Genomic DNA, 10,589 nt, shown 5'->3' on the forward strand with positions numbered 1-10,589 from the left:
TTCCCTCTCTCCCTTCTACCACCTCTCCAGACCAAACCAGTGGCCTTTGCTGTTCGGACGAATGTGGGCTACAATTCAGGCCCCAACGATGACGTTCCTGTGCAGGGCATGGCCATCTCCTTCGAAGCCAAAGATTTCCTGCACATCAAAGAGGTCCGACACTCCCACTCTCCCATTTCTCTGTTATTTTTTCTTTCTTTTTTTTTAAAGATCCTGTTTGTTCCATAACCATACTCGGGACCTCTTCACTGACATTTTAGATAACAAGATCTGTCTGAGGTAAAAAGGTCATCATCTTCTTGTTGTTGTTGTTCAATCGGAAAGAAACGCCGTTTTCTATATTGATGTCTGATGTTGATGTGTCGATAAGCGCCACGCTAAGATGGAGTCGGTTGCCTTGGCAACAGCAGGTCTCTGCGAGCAAGAAGGGATGGTGCGAGCGCAGCAGGGGGGGGGTGTATTGGGTATTGACTTTTGGCTGTCTGTGCTGTGCTGTGCAGAAGTACAATAATGACTGGTGGATCGGGCGTCTGGTGAAGGAGGGCTGTGAGGTGGGCTTCATCCCCAGCCCGGTGAAACTGGAGAACACCCGCCTCCTCCAGGAGCAGAGGATGAGACAGAACCGCCTCAGCTCCAGGTGCCTTATGCACTACCAGTCACCCATTACAACCAATCAATCGATCATTCCCCGTGTCCCTGTGAAACACAGTGTTATTGAGTCATCACACTCTACACCTCTGTACCAGCACCAGCAAACCGCCTGCTCCTAACCGTGTGTGTTCCCTCTCACAGTAAATCCGGGGGAAGCTCCAGCCTGGACGTTGCCACGGGAACACGCAGGCCCACCCCTCCCGGCACAGGTAAGGTCATGGAGGTTTCCTTCCCTCTCCACATGAGAGAGTCACTACTGTAGCATTGTGTGTGTGTGTGTGTGTGTGTGTGTGTGTGGCGAGTCTCCCCCTTGCCACCGCCACCGCACCCCCCCCCCCCCCCCCCCCCAACCCCCCTCTGTCACTGTCTCTGATATTTAGATTTTAATTGGATCGGTAGTGAGCTGTGATGATTAATCACGAGCGGTAGCTTCTCCGCCCATCTGAGCGTGGCGTACTCCATCCAGCCTCGGTTGGGAGCGCTCTGCTACGGGAGTGGGAGAGAGAGAGAGAGAGAGAGAGAGAGAGAGAGAGAGAGAGAGAGAGAGAGAGAGAGAGAGAGGCCTTAACAGGGTCTGTCACTAGTCAACAGGACGGGACTGAAATAGAGCGGAGAATGTAGTCATCTCATTAAACCTGATCACTAGGCCGGTCTGCCCAGTCTGTACCGTGTGTGTGACTGAGCAGCACTAGGATAGGACAGAAGCCCACACAGCAATGCTGCTGCTGAACAGACGTAGACTGAGGAAGATCGATAGACCGAGAGGGAGAAGGGAGACATTATTGAAAAAAGGACGGGAGAGTTATGTCAATGTTGTTGGTTTTTTTAGATAAGGAAATTATTTCATATAAAGAGGCGCACGTGCGCTGAATTGAAGACAGACAAGATCAGACCAAATACATGTAACTGGTATATTTTGTGAGGTGATGATGATATACCCCCATCGATCATAACCTGCATCACATGAATTATGGAGCGGCCTGTCAATCAAGAGACATCTGTTATCTGGTCTGATGCACCATGCCCCCTGCATTTCTGCTCTGGCCAATACCCCCCAACACAGAGCCCCCCCCCCCCCCCCCTCACCTCCACCACCACTGCCACCACCGACACCTCCACCACCAGCAACATGACTTCCACAACCCACTCCAGCAGCACACAGCACACCCTCCCCTGCCACACGTCTCTCCTCCACTCCCTAGCACCTCACTCTCGCTCGCTCTCTCTCTCTCTCTCTCTCTCGCTCTCTCTCTCTCTCTCTCTCTCTCTCTCTCTCTTTGACTCCTTCTACAACCAATCTGGGACTCTACCACCTCTCTATTATACACCTCTTTATTACGCTATCTTCGCCTCACTCTCTCTGTCTACCCTGGACTCAGTCTCTCCCCTGCTGCTCACTTCATACACACACTAATATCCGTTCCTTGCTTTTTCCGTGCTCAAAAGCATTCTATTATTTATTCAGTCAGTCGCTGATTGGCTTTGATGGTGGTTATTTCCTTTTTTTCTCCTCCACACATTTCCAGATCTCAGTCTTATGCCTTATGGCCTCTCTTTTCTTTTGATTTCATGTCTCTTTTTTTTGGGGATGTCTTTGTCTCATCATGCCTTTGTCTCCATCTTCCCTTTGTTCTTCTTTCTTCACATTATCTCCTATCCTATTTTTCCTCTTTCCCATTGACTCTCTGTCGACCTCATCTCCACTCTCTCTCTCTCTTCCCATTTCTATCACTCCCCCCTTTTTGCTTCCTCTTCTCTCTCTCTCTCTCTCTCTCTCTCTCCCTCTGTCACCCCCCTGTCCTTCTCTGTGCACTGCCCCCCCCCCCCCCAGCTCATGTGGACATGGCCACAGTGGCTTATGACCTTGACCCCCTGGACCTGGACGCTGAGGAGCCCCCTGAGCCCCAGGGTGACTCTCGCTCCCCCAAGGGCAACGCGGGCAGTGTCACATCCCCACAGGCCAACGCCCACCGCCTGCCCTTCTTTAAGAAGGTAACGCCAGGGGCACAAGGCACTGCTTATTCCCCCCCACCACCCCACCCCGTCCCCCCCCACCTCGTCCCCAATGCACCCAGCTGTGGTCCCCTGCTGCCTGCCTCTCCCCACTAGCCCTTTTACCTCCCCGTCTCTGACCAACTAACTGACCCCAAACTGACCCACTGTTCCCCCGCCGCTAGCTCCTGACTCTTAATCCTGATTGGCCCCTCAGTCTCTGGTCTCTATGGTAACTGGCCGCTGAGATATGTTTGCGTGTGTGTTCCCGTGCTTGTCAACTGGGAGAGGGGGTGAGCTGACCTGACAGTACAGTGAAATACTGTATTCTTTTTTAGATGTGAATTTGAGGCCAGCTGTAATCTACGCAAGTCTCCATTTCTAATTGGACGGCTCCTCTCTCAGTTCCTCCTCCTAATACCTAACATGTCAATAACAAACCGTGCTCTGTGTTTTGTGTTTTGTGCTTTTTGTCTCTTTTCCTTGTCTGTTTTTGCTCTTTCTCTGGTGGGGGTTGTGTGTGCCGAATGATACTGTAGGTGGCCCGGCTAAACAGAAACAGAAGTCGGTGAGTCTGAGCGGGTTTGTTCTCTAACGAGACTAACCTTTTAACCTTTCACCTTTCACCTTCCATCATGTCTTCTCCTTCTCCTCCTCCTCCACTTTGTCGTTGCTCCGTATTGCACCACACAGTCTGATGCTAGAGAGAAGGTCTAACTCTTTCATCTTAAAGAAATTTTTTCTCACTTGAAAATGGTTACTACTTATGGTTACTACTTACTACTCAAATATATGGTACTTTCTGTATGAAGGAGAGTATTCTCCATATCAGGAGAAGCAGGTGAGGGTATCCATGCATTACAATGAGCCCATCCTCTGATTTCTCCCTCCGCCGGCCTCCCCCTGATCAGCATACAGTATATCTGTAATATCATGTTCATCAGTTTCCAAATGACCAACACAAGTCGCATCAAAGGAAACAGATATTCCAGTACTCAAACGCCTCCGTCATCTCTCTGCAGTGCTGATCGGGTAAACGCAGCCTGTCAAGTGTGCAGGTGCGGGCGTGTCACAGCCCCTGTCTCACACACACACACACACACACACACACAGATAGCGCTGGGTAACACTAATGAGCCTCGATGTGTTTTCATTTCCATTTTGGACGGTTCGTTTGAGCAGCAGTAGCCTAGCGTCAGCTCTTCTGGCTGTCTGTCAGCACAATTCTGATCCATCTGTGGAACAGAGACACTATCTGGCTATAGATCACTATTACAATATTACAACGGCGATATTAAATGTACTACAAAGTACATTTGGACACTAATGTTATTGGAAAGCGGAGGGATTTATCATGACATATGGTGCTGCACTACTGCCACTTCAGAGATCATAAAGACCAATTTGGAAACTTTTAAAAAGTATGTATTTCTAGCTTCCATGAATACGAATGAGCTGAAATGAGCCTGCCTTGGCCTAGCTTTATGTAACGTAATGCACCTTAGTGGAGTAGGGCTCTCCAACCCTCACTCCTGCTCTCAGAGCACTGAAGTGCTGCACAGAATACAGAGGAGAAGGCGTGCTCGGAATACAGAAGTGAACCACCACTGTCCCCCGCCCCCCCCCCATACCCCTGTTGTCCGTTTAAAGGACATGTGACTGTTTCCCCTATGGTTTTAACCATAGCATTTACAGATGAATCATGTTTTTATGATTCATATGGACCGTTAATGTAGGCATATGTTTTGTGCTGGAATATGTTCAGTGTTGACTGTGTGTGGGTGTTTTTGCATAAGAGCGCATGTCAGCTGTGGATTTACAATGTGCTGAAGTCGGTGTCAGAGACAAAGATGTTAGTCCACTCTGTGCTGTATGTTGAACCAGAAAGAGATATATGTTTAACTGTTTATCCTTTCTCTTAATCTATTTGGGTTGGAGGCAATGGACCCATTATATGCGACAAGGAGTCTTGTATACTGATACACACATGCACACACACACACACGCACACACACACGCACACACAAAGGGATGGGGTTTGGGAAATTGTATTTGAATTTGGCTGGACAAAAGCTGACGAGAGAGAGCTTTTTTATATTAATAATGTTCTCTGCCTCTCCCCATAACTCATTCTGCTCCCCAGACGTCAAATTTAATTATGGATTACTTAATTTGTTATGACTGCTGACTGAGAAATTTAAATGAGTGCTTTCTGTAAAAAAAATGTACCTCCTGGTTGTATGCCTTTAATCTCCAACAAAATAAATGGACTGCGATGTCTGAAATACACCGTATGTCTTTTGGATTGTAGCACATTGTACAGAGGGAGGGGAAACTCAACAGAGGGAGTGGGTTATAGTGTGTGTGTTGAGTGTGTGTGTTGAGTTTGTGTGGCTGGCCACAGATTGTTTGTGTCAGTGTCCTAGATGTGGTCTAAGCTCCATGCAGCTGGGTGAGTGCGTGCATGTGTGCATGTGTGCGTGTGTGCGTGTGCGTGTGCGTGTGCGTGTGTGTGTGTGCGTGCGTGTGCGTGTGCGTGTGCGTGTGCGTGTGCGTGTGTGTGTGTGTGTTCAGGTACAGAGCAACACAGTAACTCACCCCACTCTTGGTGCTCTCCCTGCTGCCTTAGATGGAGCACGTTCCTCCCTATGACGTGGTTCCCTCCATGAGACCCATCATTCTAGTGGGGCCTTCACTCAAGGGCTATGAGGTACAGCAGTCTCCACCTATCTCCACCTTCTTTCTTTCTTTCCAGCAATAACACTTTATTTCCATATCAAAAAAGCTTATTGTTTGGCTCATTGGATATAAGTATACCACAACTAAGCTGTCTGTTTCCTCTCCTACCACTCTAGGTGACTGATATGATGCAGAAGGCACTCTTTGACTTTCTCAAACACAAGTTTGAGGGCAGGTGAGTCTCAGAGTCGCCGTATGACCTGTTATCACGTGTCTGTTTCGACACACACGTTCCAAACTCAACGCCGATCGGTGGATATTGTTTGTTCCAGGATATCCATCACACGGGTGACAGCAGACATCTCTTTGGCCAAGCGCTCGGTCCTCAACAACCCCAGCAAACACACCATCATCGAGCGCTCAAGCACTCGCTCCAGCCTGGGTAAGAGAGGAGAATCAGGCCAAGACCCATCTACCTAAACACCCCGTAGACCTTAATACACACCTGACTACACCACATGTGACGTGATGTGGTGGAATGATCATCAAGTAGGCAAAGTCATTTTTCTGTTTTTTACATATGCTTAAACTACAGATTGTAAGCTTTCAAATTATGCGTCATACATAGAAATCGGGAAACATTTTAAGACGACATGAGTATTTGAAACTTGTTAACCCTGAAAACTAAATCCTGAGAAAAGGGCCTTCAAAGATTTCGTACTTTTTCACACCTTCACACAGGCAGGTAATGGGCGGTAACAATAGCTGGTTAACCCCACCCCCAACCACTGCCCCTCTAGATTGACAGCTATCGGCTGTCAATACCTGTCAGTGTTAGTCACTGGGTCAGACAGCTATAGTTATACAGCTATAACATTTGTCATACTACACTGGGAAACTAGAAATTGGTTATGTAACACACAAACTGGATCACCATTCTGCGTCGCTCTCTGGTTGGTTTGGGAGGAATTAAAGCCACAAGGAAAGAACACCACAAACATTACACAGTGCTGGACAGAATCACATTCATGTAGCTTGTAGCTTCATGTTACTTCGCCAAGTAAACAGATTAGTCTTTTCCCCCCAAAATGTTTTGGTTTGTTTGTTTGTATGTTTCTTATCATCCATTTGGCTATTGCTATGTGTTGTTACCTTTCACAATTTGTGTTTTTCCATATATCAATATTAGCGTTTGAATCAGTTTTATCCCTCTGACAGAACACGTTTGTTCTCGGGCACACACATAAATGGTGTTTCCATAGTGTCCGCTTATGGGGAGGAAGATACAGAAAATTGAAGTAGTGTTGTGTTTGTGAAGTTAGTATTTGACACAGAAATATCTGTGATTTTTAGTTAGTTAGTTGGTTAGTCAGTTAGTTAGTAAGTTAGTTAGAAAGTCTATACCACCTACAGTATGACACACATTCAATCAGTAAACCAATGACTTACATTGACTGGGAATTATTCTACACACAGGGAATTATACATAGTTCTAAGAATGTGATATCCCATTCATTACCCTGACCATAGAAAGCTTCCTTATAAATGAATAGGGTTCTAACTGAGCTAAGAACTCCAGGCCTCCTCCAGAGGCTCCAGGGAGGATCCACAAGAGCATAAAAGGTTTACGGCAAAGGCCTGCTCTGTCTAACTGCCTGAGTCTGATCTAGCCTCTTCTCTCTTTTCATCCTGTCTTTCCTGCCCTCCACCCACCCATCCCTCCTTGCCCCCTCTCTCTTCCACCACACACTTCCTCCACTCTCTCTTGACTCAGACGTACTGGGTACGTATGCTATCCTTCCTACGTGGAAAAAAAAACAATCAAGTACCTCCCTTCCCTTTTCTCTCCCTTTCTCTCACTCCTCTTCTCATCTGTCCATACATCATAATGTCTGCCTGTGTGTCTGCCTTGTCTGCCTGCCTGTCATTTTCTCTGTTCCTCACACTTGTGCGTGAAAACCTGTTGCTTGGCCATAAAAAGAACATAACAAAGGCAAGTGAAAGGAAAAAGAGCAATAACACAACAGTGTGAAAGCGGGGTGGCTGTGAGCTGCTGGGCGTCTGCCATCTGTGGTTCAGGGGAAATGTGAGAGGGTGCCTGGGGGAGGGGGACAACTGTGGTCAGAGATGAGCATACAGGGGAAGCTGATACTCCCCCTCCATCCCACGCTGCCCCTCCACCCCCCACTTCCATCCTGTGACCCAGAGTCCTACTCCCCTAAACAAGGACTCTCCTACTGTACATGGAAGACTTACCTACCTAAGAGGAGCCTGTATGCCAGCTCAAACTCACAGACTCCGTCGAGTGAGATTGAGTTAATTACCAATCTCTCTAGTCGGGAACAAGTTGTACGGAGAGATGCAGTGTGCGAATTCTGAGAAATTGAAGGTTTCGCAAGGTTAATAAAGGAGAGGACTATTTTGTTAGGTTTTCATTATTTCTGGTGAAGTTAATTTCTCTTATCTGTCCCTGGTCCCCGAGCTGCCTCCAGGATTAATTCCCTTCTCCTCAGCCGGCTGGCTGTTCCCCCTGCAGATTACCTTTACCTGTTATCTCTCTCTCTGCTGCTGCTGGGCTGGCAGCACACGCTTACAGCCGCTGAAGTTTTGGCTAAAGATTAGGCAGGTGTGGAAGCTCGACACACGTCAACACATTTGAGCTCATGATAAAGGAGGGCTCATCACTTATCTCAAACTGCCCAAAACAACATACAGGCTCTTCCCAGGTATTGCTAAAGGACAATAATCATTTGTTTCTTTAAAAAAGCCTAAGCAGCCTAACAGGCTTGACTTGTTCATTGAATAAAGATGATTGCCTGGCAGTTCTGACAACAACTAACGTTACGCTTCATCAGTTTAGTTATTTTTTGTTTTTCATTCACATAATCAAGAAAGAGTACCCTTGTGATTATTTCAAGTGCTGCTGGCATCTCATTCTCAAGAGCCTCCTTCCTTCCCGAGTCCTTAGAAAGAACTTTTCGAACAAACTTTGTATTCACATTAACAATACACTCAGTGTGGCTCGTTGGAAAGTGGCAAAAGAATGAGAATGCCCTACTTTTCCATTTTGCTGTGAGTAAATGGAACTTCAAATGCGATGGGTTCTGGTCGCACAGAACCTTTCGTCCAAAATGTGAAATGCATGACACAGTACTAACATGCAAAGTTGGCACAACTTTGTGTGTGTCTGCGTGTCTGCGTGTCTGCGTGTGTGTGTGCGTGCGTGCGTGCGTGCGTGTGGTGTTCAATCTCTTTCCAGCCAGATTAGTTGTGAGCAAAATAATGAATATGTGTATGCATTGCTAACTGTATCCCTGTCTTGTTCTCTGGCCCATCAGCGGAGGTGCAGAGTGAGATTGAGCGTATTTTTGAGTTAGCCCGCACGCTGCAGTTGGTCGCCCTGGATGCAGACACCATCAACCACCCCTCTCAGCTGGCTAAGACCTCCCTGGCCCCTATCATCGTCTACATTAAAATCGCCTCACCTAAGGTACATTCCTTTTTTTAATAAACTTTGTTTATTGGGTTTTACAAGATCATACAAGAGACAGAGCATTTATTAAAAAAGTAAAAAGGTACATATACCCTCTATAGAAAAGACTTTTGTCTGAAAAAAAAGTGACAGTTGACATATCGTGATGTTAGAATTAGAAAGGTTCTATCTCCATTTTTGTCCAAATTTATTTTTTTACATAATCTGATCCATTAGGTGTTTTTTTATGCCTGTGTGGTGTTATTTTTCCAAATGTTTAAATGTTTTAGTTAGTGATTCATAAAATACAAAGGTTCCATCTCACAAAACATAACGGAATGTAAAACCTTTGACGCTCAATATCTCTGAACTACCCTAAACGGAGGTAGAACCTTATAATTCTAAGCTCACGATATTACAAAACACAAACTTAAGGGACATGCCTAAAGAGTTTATTTATACTTTGGTGGTAGATTTTTCACACCGCTTCACTTGGAGCGTTGACTGCAAATGGCATGTTATGTTGGACTGCAATGGCATGTGTCTGTGTTGACATGGACAGTATGCCTCTGTCTCTCTAGGTCCTCCAGAGGCTCATCAAATCCAGGGGGAAGTCCCAGGCCAAACACCTGAATGTGCAGATGGTGGCAGCAGACAAGCTGGCACAGTGCCCTCCTGTGAGTGTCTCTAACCTTGTGCAGAAAAGCCAGACGTTCTTACAGGCTGTTTGGCCTGCTGTTTTCCCTGACCCAATTAAGTCAATGACCAATATGACCAACGGGCAATTGAAATTGAAATTTCAATCGATTTTTTTACATTTCTTGGTTGCAGCCTCAAGGCTGAAAGGTGAAAAACATAATTCCCACATGATTTAAAACCCATCTGTGTTTAGGAGCTGTTTGACATTATCTTGGATGAGAACCAACTGGAGGACGCCTGCGAGCACCTGGCTGACTACCTGGAGGCCTACTGGAAGGCCACGCACCCCCCCAGCAGCAACCCACCCAACCCCCTGCTCAACCGCACCATGGCCACGGCCGCCCTGGCCTCCTCCCCAGAGCCCGTCTCCAACCTGCAGGTACAGGTGCTCACCTCCCTGCGCCGCAACCTGGAATTTTGGCCCGGCCTGGAGGGGCCCGTGGCCAATGAGCAGAAGGAAGCGGAGCACGCCCTCTAAAGGCTCGCCAGGGGAGGGATGGGGCAGGCAACCCCCCCCCCCAAAAGAAAACCCCCAGATGCCTGCTCTCCAGATATGCCCCCCTCCCCTCCCTCTCTCTCTCTCCCTTCCTCTCCCAACCCCCTGAAGGAAGGTGAACGGAGAGAGCACACACGCACACACACACACACCAATTATTATAAACCCAGTGTATTCCTTATTCATACATACTGTATATAGAAACACACCACATAGATGGAGAGAGGGAAGCAGGATGCTTATACTGGAGAGTTTATAAGAGCACATAAAGTATGCAGGCATTCACTCATCCACACACACATACAGTCACCATGCTCATAACCATACAAGCCCCGCACATGAACAGCCTCCTTGGTTCTACTACACCCACACACAAACACAGAGAGGACTGAGGAGTTCTTCTGAGAAAAAAAAAAAACTCTCTGCAAATTACACGGTATCTTAGAGCAACACACACACACACACACAGCAATGGTAGTTTTTATGGGCAGGCCACTGGATCCAGACCAAACCAACACTACTTCAACTCCACAGGGAAGGGTTGTCCATGAGAATAATACACTATTCACTCTGGGGTTCTGAAATGACCAGGGCTTATCC

The 10,589-nt window shown here is 47.0% G+C and overlaps 1 protein-coding gene across 1 annotated transcript in view; it reads left to right on the forward strand.

Annotated features, from left to right (window-relative positions):
- Window positions 1-9,971, forward strand: part of cacnb1 (calcium channel, voltage-dependent, beta 1 subunit) — a gene marked incomplete at both ends in the record, with an annotated part of 29,885 nt that extends 19,914 nt beyond the window's left edge. The window contains 10 exons of the mRNA XM_080524296.1: window positions 31-153; window positions 501-637; window positions 793-860; window positions 2,483-2,643; window positions 5,273-5,353; window positions 5,499-5,557; window positions 5,655-5,764; window positions 8,661-8,812; window positions 9,376-9,471; window positions 9,687-9,971. Of these exons, the coding sequence (XP_080380422.1) occupies window positions 31-153; window positions 501-637; window positions 793-860; window positions 2,483-2,643; window positions 5,273-5,353; window positions 5,499-5,557; window positions 5,655-5,764; window positions 8,661-8,812; window positions 9,376-9,471; window positions 9,687-9,971 (1,272 nt within the window). The remainder of the gene's footprint in view (window positions 1-30; window positions 154-500; window positions 638-792; window positions 861-2,482; window positions 2,644-5,272; window positions 5,354-5,498; window positions 5,558-5,654; window positions 5,765-8,660; window positions 8,813-9,375; window positions 9,472-9,686) is intronic.
- Window positions 9,972-10,589: the final 618 nt, after the last annotated feature.

The sequence above is a fragment of the Nansenia antarctica genome, assembly GCF_963989245.1.
Source record: "Nansenia antarctica genome assembly, chromosome: 2".
Classification (NCBI taxonomy): domain Eukaryota; kingdom Metazoa; phylum Chordata; class Actinopteri; order Argentiniformes; family Microstomatidae; genus Nansenia; species Nansenia antarctica.